This window comes from Dufourea novaeangliae, unplaced genomic scaffold (assembly GCF_001272555.1).
Source record: "Dufourea novaeangliae isolate 0120121106 unplaced genomic scaffold, ASM127255v1 scaffold23, whole genome shotgun sequence".
NCBI lineage: Eukaryota > Metazoa > Arthropoda > Insecta > Hymenoptera > Halictidae > Dufourea > Dufourea novaeangliae.
Genome location: NW_015373894.1, coordinates 222,389 through 247,331, shown reverse-complemented (window position 1 = coordinate 247,331; position 24,943 = coordinate 222,389). Strand labels below are relative to the sequence as shown.

Sequence of the window (24,943 nt, the reverse complement as noted above, 5' to 3'; positions counted from 1 at the left end):
GGTCAGTTTCGATTCGTTCTGTCTCGAAGGGCGACTAGCCCCACACAGATGTCAATAGAAAAAATTAAAAAAAAAAAAAACAAAGATGGGTCATCGCTGTTCAAAAACATCCATTCATTTTGTTTTTAATTCAAACTATTCATGATTCTCAGGTAAAAATGCTTTGAAATCTAATTAAATCCACAATCACTCGGAAAGGAACGGGTTCTTTGTTTTTGAAATGTTTTTCGCATTTTCCCGTATACAAGAAAATTATCCATCCCTTTTGTTCTCATTTAATTGTGCTACCTAAGAAAACGTAACGCTACCCAGTATGTTTGTATCATATATGTAGCACGGTCCTCGGCGAGTTAAATACATTGTATAAATAAATAATATAGTTTGTACATAAAAAAAAAAAAAAAAAAAGAAATGGGAACAGAATAAACGTCTCTGCAGAGCTGACTGCGCCCTGACGTTGAAAAAACATCAGCGAGCAGTCCGTTTGTTTTTTACTAGCGGCGCGTTTATTTTATACTAGCGGCGCAAAATAGTCGTGATAGAAAATAGTAAATATAAATCCTTCTCTATATTCTCGGTTTCCTACTTTATTATTTTTTTCCTTTTAAATTGTTTAAATGGTCACGTTCGATCTCGAATCATTTGTTTAACAATTCAGCATTTTACAAATGTCATTCAATTCGACACTTCTTTGTGTGCCTATCCTCGATTCTTACTATTTTCTATAAATTTCTTACTTCATATCGGAGGTAGAACTAATGAAATTTCGGTGGACATGCTCTTTACACCACTCCTTCTCTCTCTCTCTCCCCCTCCCTCTCTCTATCTCTGTGTGTGTGTGTGTCTCTCTTTCGCTCCAAGCATTTTCAAAAGCGAATTTGTATCCGTTAGATTCAAGGTAGAACGAGGCTGTTCATTATTTAATATCAATTCTTGATACGTCATATAAGATATTTCTAGTATAAATTTTATACTAGCCATCAATAAACGATCTAAAGGAAAATTTAGGTATGTTTATTCCTCGCTATATAATCGATCCACCTTTATTCATCTATATACGCGTAACATTTTTTTTTTCTTTATGTTCGTTAAACATAATTCTTTAATTCCGTAGAAAATACATCAAATCTGTTCGGGTTAAATCCACTTAACATATTCTCCAGGATTAAACGATTCTTTTCAACATTAAATAATCTATTTATATAACATACCGTATTATTACTGAAAAAAAAAACGTTACGTCTCTACACGCCCTCGTTCTACCAAAGCTTTTGCAACATGGTTATGAACTCCGCAACCACTCCGTCTCTCCCTCCGACGCCCCAAAAAATGTTTACAAGGAAACATCTTCGGAGATTGTTTCTAAAACGAAAAAATATTTTTCAAGAAAAGTGTGCCTCTAAGAAGCTCCTTAACACAGCTGATAACGCGCGTCCAACGTTATAAACCACGTCGAACGGGATTATCATTTAAATTCGTTACTAAATTCAGTGTGCAACATGTAATATTATCATAAAATTCAGTGTGCTATTTACCATCAAGTAACGCTTGTTCTTCCACTCTCACCCTACCACAACGTCGGCGCGTGTGTATGTATGTATATGTTTGTGACTTAGTTCTTAACAAAGACTTCTAAAAAGAAAACCCAGAAAGAAAGGAAGAAAAACATTTTCAAGGAGCTTTTTCTTCGAAGAAAAGCATTCCCCAAAAGTATGTCTTCTTACAGGGGGAAAAAAAAAAGAACACCCTTTTTCAGATAGCATTTTCAAGAAATGTCTTCTCGGTAAGCTTCTCTGGAAAATGTTTCCAAAAATTTGTCTCTGCGGTATATAGATGTGTGACGTATCTGTCATCTGTGTTTGTGTTTTTAGGTTAGGTGTGCATTTTTCTTTAATTAGCCTTGAGCTTCTCGTATTCCACCGTTCCATTGGAATAGTGCTTTTTCTCGACTTTGGCGCTTCGCTTGCCGCCGATGTACGCTTTATGGAAAAACTTCGCGAACAGCACGAAGTAGCTGAAGTACATGGCCAGACTGAACTTGACGTTTACACGCGTGATGTGGCATTCGATCTGGCCACTTTCCAGGTACTGGTAACCGGTGATGTTTATTATACAACCGATAACCATCTGCGCCAGCTGCAACGTGGTGATCAGCATCGAGATCCCTTTAGGCGGTCTGTAACGCATCGCTTTCAGGGCGTAGTACGAGTACATCACCGAATGGACAAAATAGTTCATCACGACGAACCATCTCGCGGACGCGGTGTACTCCTTGTACGAGAACCAAGAGTACAGTAGCACCGTTATATGGTGATACCAATGGAGAAAGATCAGTGGTTGTTTTCTCAGAACGATGAAGATCGTATCGCCAAGTTCCGGGAGCTTCGACAACACGAACATCCATGTCCAAAATCCGGACACACAGTCTTGCTCGATGAAGCTGGAAAACAGACAATTTATTCCTATTATAGATTGTCTATAGTCTATAGTGACACAGCGTTAATGGTGAGGACATAGAAACAGGCATCCCAAGTTTAGAAAGAGATAGACAGCTTTTGGATGAGTTGGCATCTCTTTTGACATTTAAATAGTGGGTGGTTAGGTTTTGGGGGTCTGGTGTTTTGAATGGTTAACTCAGCTATATTAGAAATAGATAAGTCCTGTGAAAGTAATCAGTTTCTTTATAAAGTTGGGATGATGGCCCAGCCTGACATGCAGTCTATATTTCTATGTTTATGGGTGAGAAACAGGTTTTGTGACACCATACAGAGGTTGTGTTATTGAGGAAACTCGTTGACATTACTGAGATATTAGAGTATCATGTGTGTTATCGGTACTGAGGATTTAGAGTACACTTCTGACAAATTTGACAAATAATCGCAATTAACACGATACCTTACCGGCTGCTTATTTAATAGGTTTAGCGCTAGAACTACCAACGTTAAATGTGTACTAAATTAAATTGTATAATATAGTAGCTAAAATGTAATAGAATCTAATATAATAGTAAATGTATTCAAAGGTCAATATAAATTCCGCTAAAAACACTATTATAGTATCAGTAATTGTAAAATAAGGAGTCTGCAGACTGTCATTTTGACGAGTTTGGTAGTCCTAGTGTTAGTTGATCCGAGAATTAACAATCAAGGAACTAATCTTAAATAGTTCAATCACAGTAGGTAATAACACTCATGAAAAATAGCAAGAACTCTAATAGAACAACATAACAAACCCTGATCCAAGGGTAAATTAATATTTTCTTCATTGAAATTTGAGTCTATTAACCCTTTGGACTCGACTGTCGCCTCTGAAGCGACAAAATGTATGGAAAATTAGAAATTCCGAGTGCAAAGGGTTAATAGGCCACTGGTCCGTAAAGTGTTAACATATTTGCTGTTGAATCTAAACAGGAGCATACTGGTTTCGCTGATATTTTCTATGTATTTATGGAAGAGGTGCAAGGTATAATTACCTAGGTATACAAATACTATGGTAAAACCCATAATTCCTGAGTACGTGGATCAATTCTGGTGCTGTTCTGGTGAATCCAATGATGGAGAACGTCGCGAGCAACGTGTTCCACAGCGAGAGTATGCCCCTAAGCTCGAACTTTGGCCTGGTCGACATGTAATGCTGTCCACCGAACACCAGAATCATGTAAATGCCGCAGTAATAGAAACCGTTCGTCCAGTTGTTCGTCATCCATATTTTCGTGTCGAGATGACTGAACGTCTCCTCGAAATTGAAGACGTATGAGTAGTTCGGTACAGTGACCTCCATGTAATCCACTTTGTTCATCTTGGAGTGTGTGTTTCTTCTACGCTTCGACCAGGAAAATTGTTGCGGAACAGATTTTTAACGGCTCACCTTCCGGCTGGAAAACAAAATGACGAGACAGGTGTTAGGTACTTACAATGTCTGGAGAATTAACATAATAATTAATTTTTAAAAATAATACTGATTCTACTGTAGTATACTGTCATCTAGTGTAGCATACTGTTATCTAGTGTACTATATGGTCATCTAGTGTACTATATTGTCATTTAGTGTACTATATTGTCATCTAGTGGGCTGTCGAATTTTCGAAGAAATTTTTGTAGTAAAAAAAAATTATTAGACGATGTGCATGACCGTAGTAATAATGTCAAGTAAATGGAAAAAACTCTGTCATCGTTAATATTATTATCTAGATTTCTGTTTCTGCTTTGTGTACACATTCTTTTGTGGCCGAAAAACGTGCTGTATCATCTTACTCTGCATAACGCGGAAATCACAACTTTTTCTTACTCCAGGGACAAAATTTTATTTTAACGGTAATTCAATTATTTTCACGCGAAACTTGTGTTTTATTATCCTCCTTGTGATATGGCTTAAATCTCATAATTCAATATCGCAGTTCTTTCAATTAAATTAAATGATTTTCAAGTTCTATTGGAAAACATAACAATTGATATTTCTCTGTTTATACATGTAATTATTCATTTTATGTTAAAATAACATTAATAATTTATAAAATAACATTTATAGTACTTATGTTCAGGTACATATTAAATAATAAAATTAATGATTAGAAAAATTTATCGATACTGTGTTTCACTTGATTTTACAATAATAGTAATTTGCAATGAAGATTTTTGTAAACTGCATTCCTAGCAATTGACTACTTTCACGTTTCAAAAAAAAATGTTAAAATACTAAGCAAACATTATTATGTTCAAGGCGTATTTAAGGCCATTCATTTCTGCGTTTTATTTCCACAACCTACACGTTCTTACATAAAGAAATTACAATACTATTTTTATCTGTTTTTCCTTCGTTATATTGTCAATGGTCAATATATCTTACGTAAGATAAATGGGTCTACATTACGTTACCCAATCCGCTATTGATCAGGACACGTGACCATTGTTATATTTTATGGGATATGAACATTTCAGCAATAACCAAAACAAAAAATCACGCAAAAATCCATTTTTCCATAAAGCAACGCGACCTACAGTATTTTCATAACACTTGTACGTCTCAATCCCATTTCCCTCTCTATAAGCACGCTATAAAGAAATCATCGGTATTAAAAAAAAAAGTTGAGTTTTCTATATGGACGAAGCTTGATATTTATGCGAAATTATGGTAATAAGACAACCAGTGTGACGTGAAAGTCACCCTGGTCAAACTCTGTATGGTTGTCGCTCAGATGAGCCGGTGTTGCGCAATCCATCGGACATGAATTGACGAACACCGATGGAAATCGAGATTGTATAACCACTTTCATTTGCGATTTACCTACAGCTTTAATTTATAGCCCTCTCAACGTCACACGAGCACTTCTACGCGGGCCGAACGGAAGTCGAAAGAGGTGAACTGCGACCTCCTTATACAATCGTCGACGACCCCGTTTACGCGTTGAACCTCCTAGACACTTGTTCCGCTCCTTACAGCACGGAATTTGCATGCCATCGGAAGAATACAGGTCCGACAATGCAATTAACGTTTATTCGAGGCGAGTTTCAACCACCGTTCCATTGGGCGCAATAATCGAAATTGGCTTGTTTGAAGAACTGAAGAGTTCCTCTGTCTATAAACACGGAGGAATTAGAAGACCATATATTGGTGTCTGTTGATATGGTGTATACTTTCTGGATATTTTTTTATAGAAAGAAGAGGGGAATTTGCTCGATCGAAGAACTGAAGAGTTCCTCTGTCTATAAACACGGAGGAATTAGAGATTCATCTGTATACTTTCTGGATATTTTTTTTGTAAAAAAGAAACTAAAGTATTTATAGTACAGAGGAGATGTCGATTTGTTGAATTAGTATTGAACAAATTTGTTTAAAGTATTCCCCCTATAATGTCGCCCTCATATCATATCATCGCGTTGATATCGCTGGCTGGGACAGAAGCGGGTCGCCAGCCAATGAAAGTGACCGTAAAATTACGTTGATTGCTCTAGTATCTAGAAGACCGCCTACAGGTGTTGGGAATAAAAAAGAATTTCATAAGCCAAAAGAAATTGACGGTCAATGGTGCATCACATGATGCATTGGTCTGTTTTAGGATCGACACTATTTCTTCAGATAGGGCCATTTTTCAGATGCAAACAATTCTGGAGGCACTTATGCCTGGAAACAATTGGTTTCCCTGTGAAACTTGTTACTTTGAATTGAAACTTATAAAAAAGGAAACGCTCATTTAGAGATCGACTGTTTATATATTGAAGGTTTTGTAGAATCTAGGATCTTCATTTGATAAGTGTAGTCGATTTTAGGAAATATTCAATGAGTATAGTCAACTGTAAGAAATATTCGATAAGTGTAGTGACTTGTAGGAAATATTCGATAAGTGTAGTAATTTGTAGGAAATATTCGATAAGTGTAGTCAACTATAGGAAATACTCGATAAGTGTATCCAACGAAGGCAAGCGTGATGACAACCTCTAAAAAGAGGACGTCTAGCCTACTAGGTCAGCTAAGCAGTCATAGATTTTGACTCGTCATCGTTTCATAAAGATAGTAATTGTTGACTGTAAAACATTGGAACGCAGTACAGTTGGTAGACAAGACACAGGCAAGCTCATAAAATTAGCCCTCGAGAAACAGCATCTGTCGCTGTGGCAAGAGCTGACCAGGCCACACGCTGGACCTGCATAGATTTCTAAAGTGAAAGTAAGGGAAACTGAATTTTAGTTCAAGCACTATCAACGACCCTGGACTACCTCGGGGACCATCTCATCTCTAATTTCGTCTCGAAGTGTCAAAGAGACTTCTATGGTTACCTACAAAACACAGGTATAATGACGTCGCTACATCTCGTCCATGAGGTGTCGAAAATCCTGACTTGGCCCAGCTTGAAGCGTTACTAGATCGATAGCTACCTATCAAGGATCATAATCGTGGACTTAATGTTCCAAGCTCTATATCAAGGACCCAATGTTACAAACTCAATATCAAGAACCTAATGTTACAAATTCTATATGAAGGACCTAATGTTACTAGCTCCCTATGTCTTCTCCACCAACTAGAAATTACATTTCTCTTATCATCAGTTCTGAAAATCTTGGAATCTAAGACAGTCCTGAAAGCAACTTTGCTACCTCGGCTATACAAACAGTTTCTTCTCGCTCTTTCACAAACCATCCTCTCCAAACCAAGTCCCTATTGGAGATGTGACCTGGCACGTGCAAGAGTGTAGGTCGTACATGCTACACACTTTAGAAGTAGGACCTTTCTAAAGTGTAGAGGACTTTTCAGAAGTGCAGGACTCTTTCAGAAATGCAGGACACTTTCAGAAGTGCAAAGGACCTTTCAAAAGTAAGGGCACTTTCAGAAATGTTGAAGAACTTTCAAAAGTGCAGGGAGTTTCAGAAGTATAGGACCTTCCAGAAGTATGGGACAAAAGGCTAAAGGCACTATTGGCCCCCATAAAATCTTACAGAACAATCCAAATTACTTGCTCCCTTGCTACATCTAGACCTGTTTCTAGGTTGGACCAATATTTCTTTTTCAGTTTCTTACGCTAGCCTGGTGCAACAGGACTGCGCTAATCCTCTAATTGCTGCCAGTGAGTAACAGTAGACCTCGTACCTTGCTCGAAGGACCCCGTCTGGATCCGTCACGTATACTAATATCTTCACGTGAAATTCCCAGAACGTGTACTGTTCAAATTACAGCCGTCCCGCGTAATTTCTGTGGAAAATCGTGGAAAAATATTTGCCCAATTGTTAGTGTGCGCGCACGAAGGACTTCTAACGAGTGGGTCACGTGATACTCTCTTCTCATTTAAAAACTTCCTTCCCCGATCTGTTCGCTAATTACTCATCGTAATTTATACATGATTTCTGGGAGATTTCATTGTCGCAAGGATAATTTGCATAACCTGTGACGCAAGATCATAAAGTATAGGAAAAAAAAAACAAGAATATCAAAGCAGACACGGAATCCAGGAGCCAGAGCGTTTAATTCACATTCTGTATGCCATCTGTTCTTGTTCTCCTTTGTTCGTTACGCAGTTGAAAACGCATTTAAACTAATTTTTTTCCCCGTTATATTTTCGTGCAATACATTCCTCTCCACTTCCACCTCGTTGACCTTTATAATCATACGCTCGAAATACGTTCGATGTCGCCATTTTGTTTGGAAATGGCGCCAATATTAACGTTAATATAAGTATCAGGTATTAAAATACGCAAAAATATCGGTATTTATATTGTACTACATTATTTATTTCGTATTTTCCTTGGAAATGGAAATATTTCGCGTTTCGCATGTTCGGTGCCGCCATTTTGTTTGGACACCGCGCCGAATTTCCAGCATCTGAATAAACGTAAACAATAACTTGTTAATTGAGCATTAAAATACGTAAATACATCTGTATTTATATCGTATTCGATTATTTATTTCACAATGGAAATACCCCACATTTTACATGTCGCCATTTTGTTTCGAACCGGTGCGTCACAAACCGCAACGGATTCCCAATATTTTCTTAAATATGAAACGTTTAACCTTTACATTAGGCATTAAAAAGACGAATATGCGTACATTTATATCGTATTTAATGATTTCTTTCCCTTCTTACTCTTATTGGCCCTCACACCTCATTGGTGAATACGGGCCCACGTGATCGCGCGGAATGTTCCGGAATACAAGAATTTGGTTAACCCATGTGATCGATATTTATTTTCCGTTTTCAGTGATCGAAACTCGAAATTTAATTTACAAAGTGGTAGGAGTTGTACTTTTATTTTCATTCCGCGCCGTGTGTCTGGCTCGATGTTTTGGCTGAATCTGTAATCTTCGAATCACACCGATAAAAATCGAGCAGGCGTTGGATTAGAACGATCAGGGTCGATTTCAAGTGGTTGAAACCATAGATTTAAAAATATAAGATTTTCACGTGGACAGGGATTTCTGCGCTCACCTGAGTGGTCAATTCCAATAGACTAATTAATTCGATAATATTTTTAGTAACACATTTCTAGTAACTTTGTAAAAAAATACTTTTCATCCCACACAGTTACTAACTATACTAAAATTTTTTTAAATTCTCATTTTATTTTCAACATGATAGGACCTTCAAGCGACGAAATAAGGCGTACACAAGAAAAATTTTGGTTTAAAGAGAATTTCTAAATTTTCACCATTTTCCCCGCGGAATTCGAATTTTCCGCCGATAAAATGAAATAAAACCTGAATGCGATGAACATATGTTTTCATGCGTTTAACAATTTTACCGTAAATCGATTAACTAAACAACGAATTCGCATAAACATCCGCAGTTCATGAACACAATTAATTACGACTGGCACGGTTGGCTGATGAATATAGTTAATCGCGACTGAAACTATTTCTCATGTCTTCTATGCCTAAACTACTAAAAAAAGCGATTTGCATAAGAAAAAAAATCTCAGCGGTTCATTTACCTCAGTCAGGTTGTTTCTCTACCTTCACCTGCGAAAAAACGGTGAATCAGCCTACACTCATTTAAGCTATTAGGTCATTACATACGAAACGTATCTTAATAGCAATTTATACTTTCTTCAAGATTGAAGAATTTTATAAATTAAACTGTAATCAGTTGTATTCCTCATTAATGTTTATTAATCAATTATTAAAATTTCTAATTTAAAGTCGAAACTGATTTACCGAAAACTTTATTAATGAAAATCTCATTTCGCTGTATACTGATTCTTTTTTACAATAATCCACAACAAAACCGAGAATAAAGTTTTTATTTTTGTAATTTTCCGCTCTCAATAAAAGCGACGAGTACTTATAATTCGATCGATAAATAAGTAATGTTTATACAATTCCGTCAGCTACTTTTCTACGACTTAATTGAAAGAACAAAACGGGCAAAACACGATTTACAATTGAATATATTGTCGGTATGACGTACGCGCTGAGAATTCATACGAGAAACTACGCCTGGGAATCTGTGTAATTTGCGCGTCAATGGTTGATTAAAATATTAACATTTGCATAGAAACGAATCGATCGTGTCACCGAACGTTTCCTTCTGTACGTAATTTTCGGGAAGCCCATATGAAAACCAAAAAAAAAAATCTGTTCTGTATCCGGTTCGACGGTTCGATCGAAACTCGTTTCACATTGTAAACGATGAAAGAACTGTGACGCAAAAGGTGTAATAAAATTTGCATGAAACTCCTTGGTAGAAAGGAATATTTTATCCGTTATTGAACATCAAATAGAACAATATTTCTAAGCATCGAGCCCCAAGGAATGTATTTCTTTTAATGGAACAGCTGTTTTTCGCTGTTTTGACCATTTGGTCATATTTACCATTTTGACAATTTTAGCCGTTTGGCCATTATTTATATTTTCACCATTTTTACCGTTTTGGCCATTCTTACCATTTTTATAGTTTTGATCATTTCTACCATTTTGGTTGTATTGATAATTTCTACAATTTTGGTCGTTTCGACTATTTCAACAATTTCAGTCATTTCTCTATTATTACTGTCATACTATTTCTATTATTATTATTTATGGTTTATACAAGAGATAAATGTATAAAAATCACGTTAGACAATAAATAAACGAAGAACGCTTGGGTGCCTGGGACTGGGTCATCAGCGACCCGGTCGTGAATACAGTCATTAAACTGTTTATGTAACGACGAAGAAACTATCGAATTATATGTGTAAGTCTGTATAAGAACTTGTTTTGGGTCTTGATCGACCCATCCAACGGCTCCGTAAGTCAATAAATTGTCTATGTTTCTATAAGTAAATTCTCAAGGCTGGAATTCAGCAGAAATTGCTTTACTCTACTAAAGGTATTCTCATATTTTGTTTCAATTTGAATAATAAAAGTAGCGACAGAAGTTGGAAAATGTTAATAAAGCCCCCTTTAAAGTTATTGAATTGGTGCAAAAGGTATTTTGCGAAATGGATAATACAGAATTATTCAAATAATATGTCGTCTACATTCTGCTAAACGTTCTCAACAAAATAAACACCGAACAGATCGCGATTACAGCGAAGATCAATTCGGTTCTCGGAATTTTTCCCAAGGTGCCTTTCGTGACGAGAACAGCTAACAAAAAACAAAATATGGGACTATTAATCTCGACTTTCGACCAAATCAGGACTGTTAGATTAGCGATAAATCTACGCTAAATTTAAAGTTTTGATACCCACATCGCGACCCGTTAAATATAAACATCAACATAAATCAACCACGACAGAGACGCCAAAAAAGATTAAAAAAAAAAAAAACCATATAAAAATCTAAATTCAAGGGATTCGAACCAGATCTGCAATTAGAGATTGTATGTAGTAACACAAGTGTCGATACGTTCAAATTTATCTGGCACCGTCCGATTTATCGCGAACCAGTGCGATTGCTGTATGTCCTAGTCCAAAATTTGTATTACGAATAATTGCTGCTGCATTGCTCATACACCGCTAGCTGGCTGACTTCATCCGTTAAATTGTGCAGCTGCTAATAAAAGCAACGTGAGTGCTTGAAATCGCTAACATTGTCCCTCGGGTGCCTATGGCCGGGTCACTGGCGACCCTTCCACGAACATAGTTGCTCAATTAACCCAGCCACAGACTTAAATGGTTCGTTAACCCTTAGTTTTACCATTTTTACCATTTTTACCATTTTTACCATTTTTACCATTTTTACCATTTTTACCATTTTTACCATTTTTACCATTTTTACCATTTTTACCATTTTTACCATTTTTACCATTTTTACCATTTTTACCATTTTTACCATTTTTACCATTTTTACCATTTTTACCATTTTTACCATTTTTACCATTTTTACCATTTTTACCATTTTTACCATTTTTACCATTTTTACCATTTTTACCATTTTTACCATTTTTACCATTTTTACCATTTTTACCATTTTTACAATTTTTACAATTTTTACAATTTTTACCATTTTTACCATTTTTACCATTTTTACCATTTTTACCAGTTTTACCATTTTTACCATTTTTACCATATTTGTCATTTTTAGCATTGTTACCGTTTTTAACGTTTTGACAGTTTTTATAATTCTTATCATTTTGGTAGTTTGGATCATTTCTAACAGTTTAATTATTATCCCTCGTGTGCCTATGTCCGGGTCGCTGGCGATCCAACCACGAATATAGTTACCCAATTGTTTATGGAAGTCGAAGAGATCTTATACATGGGTCACAATTGACCCAGCCACTGACTTTAATAGTCCACTAACCCTTAGGCGTTGAAAGGGTTCTCCTGTGCACGAAGAAAGTAGGTCTTATTATTGGGGTCCCAATTGACTCAACTTTAATAGTACATTAATCAAAGTGTCTAATTGGTATTTCTGTTTTGATAGAAAATAGACCTCATTAATGGGTCAGAATTGAGCCATATTGAATGGTCCATCGATCCAAGCGTTAAATGTGTATTCCCCTTTAGGCAGAAAAAAGATCCTATGATCGGGTAACGACTGACCCAGCCACCGGCTCAAACGTTCCTCCAAAGCTTAAGTAGATAGAAGATTCAGTGTTCAAGGATTCTGTGACGAAAACAACGGAGATGAAGAATTCATCCTCCGTTATCTGACCAGTCAGATGATAAAAAAGCAAGGCTGTTACATGATTGAACTCGGAAAAATGATAGGAAAACCGAAGATTCTGTGATCTCCGATCAGATAGCAATTATCAGAACATAGAAGTCACTTTATAACCGATGACAAATAGGGACATTATTTCTTGTTTTGGAATAAATGAAGCTACCTCTGAATTGAACTCCATATATTATGGACACCCTGTATATATGTTGTCTACATATGGCTGAATTGTACGTTCATCCTTATTATTAGAACTGAAGTACATACTCGAAACACTGTCGTGACTTCATGCAATAGCAGGTACACGGAAAAGCAATATCAGTCGCGTTTAACCCTACAGAACACACGCTGGGTCTGAGAGGCCTGTGCTGTTTTATGTTATAAAATATACATTTCTTTAACTATAGCTTGGATATCCAGTGTACCTTCCTATCTTTATAGGAAATATAGATCCAAATAATTGTTACAATTGTAAGTTCGTGTAGAGGACGATGTATAGTTGCATCATGTATGTCATTTTTGTCAGTGTTGGACATTATTGAATAAATTTTTATTTAAATAATTATTTAAAAGGAAGTTTATTTTTTTATTTCAGAGTTCATATAACAGAAATAAATTATTTGAACAAGTCTAAATACAGTATTTAAAATTATGAAATTAAGTGTTATTTACAAATAATTTTTTAATTATTGTTTGTTACTTTGTATTTACTGTTTATCGTTCATTGAACAAACATATTTCATATTATTGTAAGACTCGTCGACGATGTAAATATTTCGTTTGTTATGCTTCTCTTGACAACCTTCGTTTTGTTTGTGTTAATTAGTTCTGTATTCATAAAATACGAGACACCTCTACTGTCGTCGGTTCCAGTAGAATTTTTTCATTCACAACTAGGTATAATGAATACGCAAAAATCAAACAGACTTTTGACTAACTTGTTCGAAATACGAAGAAAAATAGAATTTTCACAATTTTTCCATTATTCCAAATAGAACAGAAAAGACAAAACGAAAAGAGTATTTATTATCTAATTCTCAATTAAATCCAAATGAAAAACAAAATTTTGATTTGAAAATGCGGAATAATAAATAATTTATTCCCGGCACCATTTACATGACTTTTATTCAAATAAAAAATAATAAATCATTTATTCCTGGCATCGTTTAAAAATGACTTTTATTTATTATTTAATAGATAAATAAAATTTTGCCCAACACTGAATTTTCATACACGTGTGCACTGTAGTATTATTAATGTAAGTAGTACATTTCAATCGATCAACGAATTCAGCGTTACCAAGAGGAAAGAAAACAAACTTTATGCAAAATCCACTGGAAATAATAAATACCGTGACAGTATCTCCGATAATAACACACATTTTCCTCAAAAAAAAAAAAAAAAAAAAAAAAATAATAAAAACCACCACTGATTTTCCCTGCACTTAAACTGTAATAGGAATTGTGGGCGATAAATGGACTGTCAGTAAAATACTGCACCTTCCTTGCGTGAAACTCTTGTCGTAGTCGTATGTGTGTGTGTGTCCCTAGTTTCCAAACTTTTCTCACGACGAACAACATACTATCGCCTGATGTAAATAATTTCTCGTTAGTGACGCGTGTGCGATGCGATTGGCGTGAAAAGAAATGGAAGAAAAAAAAAAGTGGAGAACGAATAATAAATAAACATATGCGCGCCCCGGTTTCGATTATGTAATTTTTCGCGGGAAACAATGCTCGCCCTGCCGCATCGGTTCACGTGGTCGCAACGGGCGGCATCACGCCACCTCCGCGCAAGCATATGGCGTCGCGCCGCCACGAGAAATCGATGCGCGCGCAGATCAGCTCATTGTTTGATTGGCGGCGGGGCAAAGGAACTAAGGACAAGGGGGGGCCCCACTAGCCGGCTAAACGGCCCGATTTTTGTGTTTTGTACACGACCCCGACTGAATCGTGAGACTGGTGTATATAAACGAAAATACACACGACAGTTTTCTTTTTTTAAATAATATCACTAGACTGCAGATATTTTGCAAAATTAAATTTTCTAAAGTAATTCGTAAAGACAGGAGCAAATGTAGGAATTTAGTTTTCCTCTTAAGGGTCTTATTGGGTTGAAAATAAAATAGAAAACTCGCTGGATCCAATAAAAATGCTGTCTTTTATCGTATTTCACAGAGCCCTATAGGCTATAAATGCATAAAATCCGCAGTCTAAATAACACGGACATGGGTCGATTTTGACCCATATATCGATTTACATTACCGTTCCAATATACCAAATAATATATATAAAATATATATAAAACACCATTTTAGGTAATAAAATTAAATAATTTTTTTAGCTATCGCAAAGAATTGTATTGGAACATTAACAGAATTTTATTCTTTACTAAATCATATGTATTCCCAACCAATACTATTCTTTTATGGGCGCCCCATAATGTTATTTTTAGTGACATATGACCAAGAAGGTTGCGATAGCTAATAAAAATTTGTTATACTTTTTAGTGCATTTTACTGGAATCATGGAACACAAAAAATTTTATGTATATTTCATTTTAGTGTTATTAAACACATTGGTCACTTTTGTACTAATGTACTAAAACGTATAAAATAAAATTTTATATATGTTTATTTATACATTTATAAAATAAAACCCTTGTATATACTCTGCATAAAATTGGGTTTTACTCTTTGTAATTTAGTTGGAAGCTATTTGCATTAAACAATATATTGAGCAATCATTATACTTTTATTTGTCATTAACAATTGTAAGATCTTGTTAATGACCATATAATTCAATTCATTTTTCAATAACTTTATAATGCTAAAAATGGCAATAACCATTTTTACAGGCGGTTACTTTAAACAAAGTAACAAAGTATAACTTGTTTAACTAAAAAAAATAAGGTTGGTTCCACACTTTTGAACGGTAGTCCGTAAATCAAAATATGGGTCAAAATTGACCCATATCGGTAATAATATTAAAATAGAATACGTCTATACAAAACTTTTTCAGTTACACTTGATTTTAGTAAAATGCACTAAAAAATAAAAAATAATTTTTTTTAACTATCACAGCATTCTTGGTCATATGTGACTACAAAATGAAACCATGAGGCGCCGATATAAGAAAAAAAATCCCATTTTATACACAGAGTGTCCGGTAAAACGTAGTAAAACTGGGGAAATAAACGATAGTACGCGTAGAAACGGATCGAAAGTGTAGAATGGAATTCTTCCATGGGGCGGTTCGTTCATGAGAAAATCGAACTTGAAAGTTCACTGCGCACGCTGACACCTTCCTTAACGCGCTGCTATACACTGTGTGTGGCGATACACTAAACATGGAGTAGCTCCTAAACTAATACTTTAAAGGTATTGGTGCCTTAATACTTATTTATAGAGTGTGAAAAGCTGCATCGTTTGATGTGCTTGAAAATATACGTCCCGGTTAGAATAAAGGTGTAAATCCACTTTTCACTTGAACCGATACATCTCATACTATTTCATTGTGGGAATAAGTGAATTGAGAAAAATGCCTGAATAGTATTTAAAAAATGTTTTCAGTGTGTATGAAAATAATATTTTATAAGTATATCTTGCAAATATATTCTACTCTTCTATTACGATAACGTTCACCGCTGGTAAAGCTAGGTCCGAGGAGTGTACAGCAAAAACGTGTGGGTCCTTATTGACCCGGTAATTGCTTCTAGATCGTTATCAGACGGTTCCCTGTTCGAGGATTAAAGGTACAGCTTGTCCCAGTTGCGTGGAACACCACAAAAAATCAATTCGTTTATCATTGTGTTTCAATGTTAAGATATATTGCTGAGCAACATGCAATTTTATTGATCCAATGGACTCGGGTAGTCTTGTATGAGTTGTAGGATAGTCTTGTATAGTTGTCTTAACAATAGTCAAAGTTTTCACTTATCGAATCGCCAAAAACTTGTATCGAACCGCACAATCAACTTGCTTCATGGAAACAGACTATCTTCACGGAATTGGATGTTAGGGTTGTTACGAATACTCGAATAGCAGTAGAATTCGAATTTGATACTCGAAGTATTCGGAATATTCAAAGTATTCAGAATATTCGAATCTGATGTTTGAAGTATTCGGAATATTCAAAGTATTCAGAATATTCGAACCTGATGTTTGAAGTATTCGGAATATTCGAAGTATTCAAAATACTCGAATTATTCGGAGTATACCAATTTGGTATACTTACAAATGGATTGTACTCACATTTTATCGTGAAATTTTTTTCACGCTGGCCTTCACAATTATTTGTTTTTCAAATACCTATTCGGTACAATCCGAAATTCGATCACTTCTATTATTCGAATATTCAAATAATACGAATACTTCATACCATACGTCTATTCAAATATATAAAAAATATACGAATACTCCGTATTATTCGAATTCTTTGAATAAATTATTCGAATACTTCGTACCTACTATTCGAATTCTTTGAATAAATTACTCGTATTCGAAATTATTCGAATACTTACAGCTCTATTAAATATGTCAGACTACAGGAAATTTCTGGCGAAAATTATTTAAAAATAAAAATAAAAAGCAAGTGCAGATACATCTACATAAAGGCTAGAACACCATTTAGTCCGTCGTTTTACGGAAGTGACTTCGTTTATCTGTTTGGGTGTGTACTAAAAAGAAGACCTTTCGACATCAGGCGTGTCTGTTAACGGTACTACAAACGGACTTTGTACAGATCGGATGTCTCTTCTTAAGTACAACCGTCACTTCGATACAAAGATTACGTTATTATTGTGATACCGAATTTATGATTAATTAACTGTCATTAATTACACAATCGGTTTTTGCATGATAGATGAAAAACTGTGGCCAGCGGTTGCTAATACGAAAGAAAAACAGGTCGAACGTGTATGTAATATCGACTAAAATATGTGTTAACTGGTAAACATGTTGTTCGCAGAACAGCTTTTTGCTTTTAACCATCATTTTGCAAACTTAATTTGTTCTTCGATGTCAAATCGACACAGTGGTAAAAAAAATTAATATAACGGACAGATAAATAGTTAAATTTACAAAAGTCACAGAGCATCGACTAAATTTAGTTAAACACGCCAGAATAACGTCATTTTTTCGGGAGGGTTAACTATATGAGGGTTAACTATATTTGACCTCAGCTATATTTGATGTTAACTATATTTGATATTATTACAAAAGTCACAGAGCATCGACTAAATTTAGTTAAACACGCCAGAATAACGTCATTTTTTCGGAGAAAAATGTGGTCGGATGAGGGTTAACTATATTTGACCTCAGCTATATTTGATATTAACTATATTTGACCTCAACTATATTTTATGTTAACTGTATTTAACAATAACTATATTTGTAAATAATTATATTTAATATTAACTATATTCGACAATAACATATATGAAGCACCTACTTTTGAAACAACCTAACGGTTTTATCAATAGAAGATGCTTTGAATGACAACTATACTACCAATTTAAGAAAGAAAAGACAGGGTTGGTACCCCTTAATAACATGGCGACGTCCACCAAAGACACCCGGTGGTTTCTAACCAAACAAATCCATGTTATTCGCTCAATGTGTCAATGAGTGAAAATAACTGTCATTTTCACCAAACCCTTCCTTATTCATCCAATACAGGCCTTACAGTGTACAAAATTCAAATCAGGTTTATAAATAGGATTTCTAACGAATATAAATTAATCATGTGACCGTCGAAGAGTTCAGAAAATCATTCAAATCAGGAAGTGTCCGAAAGGCTAACATTTCAATTAAATGATCGTGGACTAACATATGCAAACCATTACACAAATATTGAAATTAGTTCTTTTTAGGAAAGGGGGGAAGACCCGTGCGAATTTTAATTGCCAAACGGAAGGTTACACGATCGTCCAGTTATTCAACTCCAAATAAACAAATCTCAGATACTGGACATTTCAGTGAAACCAGTACCATTTTTGACAGTCGAATTATAAAATTTGAAATCTGCAAATGTATGAAAATCATTATGTTTCATTGGACCCAAAATCTGTCAATGTTTAAAAGTATCGATAATAAACATCTATTGTTATCGGATCGATAAACATGACAAATGTTTGAAAAGAAAAATAATTATAAATTGAATTTATAAAATTATTTATTTACTTACAAATTTATAAATTATCGAATTTCTTCACTTTCGTAGTGCAATAAGAGTTACGAAAGATCTGAAAAAATGCATTATTGTATTATTTTAATCGTCGTGAGGAGAATGTAACTGACTAGCTATTTGGACTGCTTTGGCAGTTCTCCAGTGTTAATTCACGTTTGCATGCAGACTCCCAATCGTATGTACCGGGACACTTATCCAATAAGGCGTTACGAAATAGTTGAAGGTCTGGAGTAAGTACGATTTAGGGGATATTGAAGCTGAATAGAAATCACTTATGCCAATATAAATTAATATAAGTAGCTAAAAATCCATAATTTTCATGAAAATATCGCATTTTATCTCAACAATTGTCCCAATAATTATGAACGACAGTACATATATCAATAATAACAATAAAATACCATTTTATTTGTAACCAAAAAACGATATATTCTATTCGAATACCACTAATGAAGGGTCCCCATATACGACCGTTGGCCCCATAATAACAGTCCCACTCCAAAATTAGGATGTCTGTGGAATACCCAAGAAACGTATAGTTAACGACTCCGAGGTGTTACCAAATACAAACGTATGGAAACGACTTGTTTTCTCAAATGACACATCGACTTTCGTCAGCTATCCCACGTTGGAAGTTCTATACAGGGTGTGCCATTTAAATCGACCAACTCGAATATCTCCGAAACTGTTGACGATATTAAAAAATCTTTCAGATAAAAGTTAAAAGGTGTCAAGGGGCACAGAAATAGTACAGCAAATACCATGCAACTTTTGTCTAAAATATTTTTTCCATACACCCATTAGTTGACGAGTAATTGAGCCACCCTGTATACACACATACTCTGTGTCGTTCCCTCGTGACCGTCCACGTGTATGGACGGAGAGCTATCATCATAGGTCAAAACTTTCTCCATCTCGTCCGTATTATCGCGTTCTCGGCACCGCGAGACACAGAAAGGGGGGAAAAAACAAGAGTCCAACGCGAGAGAAGGAATAATCCAAAGAGGAAAACAGCGTTTAAAGCACGAGAAATGCCCGGGGTGCACTTTGCACCGTGAATATGAGTGTTATTTGGGAAGACCTGTCCACTCTCTCTCTTTTCCTTATTGTGGCGAGACAGGTCTTAAAAAAAAAACAACAATACACGTACGAGTTTTTTGCGCGAAAAGGGCGAACACCGTGTATGTAATCCGACACCGTCGAACCGATGCGACTAACCGACCCCTAAGTCTGTTTACTTTATATAATCTGTCACCACCCTCTCGAACGATGAAAAAAATTCTCCGTAGATTTGTGACACGAACAAAATTTTATACTTGGCGCAATCTTGCTCGTAAGTGTTACGACACTTATCGAATACCTATGCGGTAAATGTCACAAAGAAATTACGAAATTGCTATATAAATATTTTGTTTAGGGAATATTAACCTATTCGATTAAATTAATGACTTGTGATAAAAAAAATTTTATATTTCAATATACAGGGTGAGTCAATAAGAGCTACTATCTAAAATAACTGTTCACCTGTTGGTTGTATCGAAAAACGTTTGAATGAATTATGTAACATTTTAAGGGACGCATCGGAAGAATACAGTTTCACTTTTTGTTTTTGAGATGTCAAGGTGACCTTGGGTTTTATCAAGGTTAACGCATCTTTTTAATATCATCATGCTATAGTTCACTGAATTTATCCTTCCAACGACAATAACGTGGTATTAAAACAAAGATGCACTGACCTTAAAGAACTCAAGGTCACTCTGATATCTCAAAGAAAATAAGATATAAAAAAATCAAATTATGTCCATACGATGTGTCCCTTAAAATGCTACATAATTCACTAAAACGTTTTGTTTTAGATTTTAATTCTTACTGACTCACCCCGTATAATAAATAATAATTTAATGTGTCATATATACTTTTTTTACCACAATAAAACTAGACTACTTCTACCCACAATAATACAGATGCTCTACTACTCACGAACGGTGGTATACTTCATTATTATTTCCACTCGGAAATATAATTTAAAATGAAAATGCATTTAGAATTGCAAAATACTGTTTTTGAAACAAAATTGTAATGAACTGAGTTATCGGCCACGCGAATATATCTTCCAGAGTGTAATTTACAGTGAAAGAAAAAACTTGTATACATCAATTTACTTATATCATTCGTGTGCAGTTATAATAATGTAACATGGACAGTGATTCGTTGACTGACTTGAAGATAGTTCGTCGATGCGTTTTGAAATTCGCGCCAAATTTCACGGGATATTAGGGCGGGTACGCGACACGCGGTTCATTTGCCATCGAACACAAATTTATTCTGTCTAATTTGTTAACCATAATAAACATGTATACAGGGTGTTCGTTTAAAAACTTCGAATCTAAATATCTCGAAAACAATGCATTTTCGGGAAAAATGTTGGATTCAAGTGTTTCACGGTTTCAAGGGGGATATACAACTACCCTATTTATTTTTTAACTGTCTTTTTCAAATAGAAACCTATAATGTTCTTTAGAGATTCTAATTTTACAGGGAAAAGAAAAGATTTTTGTATGTTTAATAAAATAAACTTTTTTTTCAGTTTCGTTTCTGCTCGAATTAAATTGGGGGGGGGGGAAGTAGTCAAAAGAAATGTTGTTTATAACTTGTTTAAGAACTCTGTCCATCAACTTCAATAGCCTCGTACGATACGAAGAATGAACGTATACTCCCGTTCATAAATATAAAACACTCGTGGTATGTGAACGTGAAAAAATCATTGCAATATTATTATTGACAAAAATTACAAAACGAGGCAATTAATCAGAGATTATGTAATATATCTCTGTGTGCCACTTGTGTAAATAATGGTTTAAATAAAATGCAAAAAACGTATAGTGTTTACTATACAAAAATACAAACAAATATGTGAAATCGTCGTACATTAATAATGTATAAACGTGAGCAACAAATATAATATTCGTTATAATTGTCTTGTTTCTCGAATTTTGTTAGTGTGTTTACCACTTTGACTTACAAAGCTGCAACTATCAAAATTTCACAAAGTCAAAATACTATAAATATTAAGCCAATATCTATTAATTATTCTGTGAACTATTTTGGATCTTATGAACATAAAAAAGTTGTTTTATTCAAGTCTTATAAAAATTTATATAATTTTCCAGCATTGAAATTAATTTTTATTATTATACCAATATAAATAAAAAGTGACACAAACTATGTGATTTATGTGAAACATTAAAAAAAAACTCCACAATCACGGAACAGGTGTCCTGATACTTCTGGATTCGACTGTACCCCTAACTCGATTACATTTACATTTCAATACACGACCGAGAACTTTCAAACGGTTACCGCGCCTAATTTATGAATTTTGAATTCCAACGTCCGCTCCGTGAATATTTCTAGTAATCGTGGGAAAAAATGACTGAAATTTAAACGAAGATTAAACAAAATTCTGATTTGCAACGTATTTAACTGAAAGTAGAACACAAATTATTCCAAACATCTGAACACTCAGGAAATGCAAAAAAATGTCGATTTAATTCGACGATTGGAACTCCACGCTTGCAAATTATCGGAAAAATGAATAACTTGTAACTCACTTATAGCCACAAAGGGGTATACTATATACAGTAATCACTGTCACACTTTGGTAATTGCATTATAAATTATTACACGGGTTCGACTACTTTTCAACAGTTAATCTATACCACGTGTGATTCTCTAGCACGTCGCATACCAGTGTTTATAAGAATAAAGAGGGTCACACTACGACGTAACGCTGATAAAAAGTTTTAAATTTAACGATTAGAGGAACGTAACACGATAAAATCGAAATCACGAAATACGATTAAATACATTTGTCCCTGACGGAAAACACTTTGGTCACGAGTATTTCAAAATGAACTCGATTTTATTTCTTAATAACAACAATAACCAGCTGATGTAAGGTGACATACTTAATAAAAAAAAAAATTAATGGAAAATAACATGATTGTTATTACCAAAAGTTTCCTTAACCTATTTGCACCGAGTTTTAGCGACTGTGTACTATAAGTGTATAATATTCTCTGTCTAGTTTAGGCGGATATTATATACATTATACGGATACAGATATTTAAGTGTGATTAGTGATGTGGGAAATATAATATAGATCACTTTTGTTCCACCCTATATATACACACATTTTTAACTGCCACTACTATTCCATTCAATGATATCACATTGTATTAGACTTTTATTGCTGATAACGTTAAAATATACAAGAACATAATCGGCCACGAAAAGTGTAATTGGACATCCGGATATAATTTACATTTTCTGTATACCAATTTACGGTGAAATTGGATATCGGCCGGAAATTTACTTGAAAGATACCTTAAGGAGTTTTCACGGTTACTCAATACGTCCACGTGAACGTGGAATATTAATCTCTCGAGTCACCGTCGAATCTCATAAACCGCAGCAAATCAGAACGAAAATAACATCTGATAGGATCACGGGAAAAATTTCATTCGGAAGATTGAAAAATTTAAACGAAAACGTTTTCGCGATTCTCGTAGACGGTAACTGACACATTTCCAAAAGAATGCAAGGGGATTCTATAAAACCGGAAAAGTGACTTTCAGTCATAATTTCTCCAAAATATCGATTACAATCGACGATGAAAGATGTCGAATATAAATAAATTAATACCCGTGAACCGATCGACGTATTCAATAATTAAGAAAATGAAATTTTATACCGAGACACGAGAAGAAGTTGACTGTCTAATTATCGACGGTGTTGTAAGGAGAAAACTCATAATACGAGCATATTAGATGCAAGGTACGTGGTCTGTCATCAGTGCCGGAAATTCGAACGGTGTGTAAATGGAACTGCTGCAGGTGTATAAGGAATAGAATTGTTTTCGAGGGAAATCGTGAATTGAAAAAAAAAACAACAAATACGAGAAAATTCTTGCGTTAAACGGTGAACCGATAATAATTCGTCAGGTAGAGAACTTTCACAGTCGATCCTGAGTCGCGTGATGATGAAAATTTAGCTGAGTGAAAAAATGTCGTTTGTATATTTTCGAAGAGAAAGAAATGACAGAGATTTCGCGTAAACGCGATACGTGTTCGTCGAAAGCAGAAGAAAATTGGATAAGGGATCGGAATTTGCAGATACATACCTCGAGGTAGGCCGAGGAAGTACTGGGTTTCAGAACGAGTCGATGGTGGAAGAAGACACCAGGTGGATCACAGAGGATCAGTTGCTTTACTTCGTTTGTGCACACGGAAAGACAAAGACTCGCACTAATAAGCGGGCAGTCGCGGCTGCCAGCTTTAAGTAGGCATATTCGTTGAACACGATGGAACAGGGCTGACTCTCAGTGGTAATGGTTTTCGCGCACGCCGCCGGCCCAGCAAGATGCAAATGGTAGAACACCGCAGGGCGCCATTTTTAGTTAGATGGCACGCAGGTGCGTCACACGACGACCTCTCCCGGTCGATTGCGGAATTTCGCCTAGTAAACGTGCGGAGAATACTAGTGACAATTAGAAAAACTTATTATGATAGACCTGTGAAATATTAAAGTTACTAGATGTTTTAAGGTGACCAAAAAATCAAAATAAATGTTTATAAAAAATTGGGTTTCCTTCTTCTGTGGGATCAAAAAAGGAAGTATTTATATTTTGATCAGTTAATAATATTGTTTTATTTAATTAATAAAACTCGGCTTCCACTAGGGGAAAAAGCAATGTAGGGGTTAATACCTCCTACTGTTTGATAAATTTATTTCAAATACTGAAATAAATGTTAAACTGAATGTTAATTTCGCATAATTTTCAATAACTCCGAGACCAAGTGGTAGGAGGTCTTTCCTTACATTACTTTTTTCCCTAGCGGAATCCGAGTTTGCTTGTGAGGGTTGTGTTGGAATGCAGAACGTGTTCAAACAAAAATAAAAAGAATACTTAACACATTTGCGAGGACACCATTCTTTTAGTTTATTTAATTGTGTGTCATTAAAATGTGTTGAAAAGTTACGTATCCAATTCGGGACACTTTTCGGGTCAGTTTTCAATATGAAACTATGAACGTGGGCTTTATTTTACTGGTGATTAAAGAAACTGGAATATTACTGATGTATAATTATATATTAACATATTTCAAGTTTTGACATAGGCA

General features: G+C 35.0%; 1 protein-coding gene across 1 annotated transcript; it reads right to left on the bottom strand.

Moving 5' to 3' along the window:
• Window positions 1-391: 391 nt before the first annotated feature.
• Window positions 392-24,199, bottom strand: LOC107189779 (elongation of very long chain fatty acids protein 6). Its single transcript, XM_015578405.1, has 3 exons — window positions 23,944-24,199; window positions 3,473-3,874; window positions 392-2,440 (listed from the first exon to the last, which is right to left on the bottom strand). Exons 2-3 carry the CDS (start codon window positions 3,796-3,798, stop codon window positions 1,891-1,893), a joined length of 876 nt encoding a protein of 291 aa, XP_015433891.1. The 5' UTR covers window positions 3,799-3,874; window positions 23,944-24,199; the 3' UTR covers window positions 392-1,890.
• Window positions 24,200-24,943: the final 744 nt, after the last annotated feature.

Excerpts from the sequence above, each read along its gene's own strand:
- LOC107189779 (XM_015578405.1), bottom strand. The coding sequence starts at position 3,798 with ATGAACAAAGTGGATTACATGGAGGTCACTGTACCGAACTACTCATAC. Across the intron at positions 2,441-3,472 it reads CATAGTATTTGTATACCTAG|CTTCATCGAGCAAGACTGTG; the intron begins GTAATTATACCT and ends TCTGTTTTCCAG.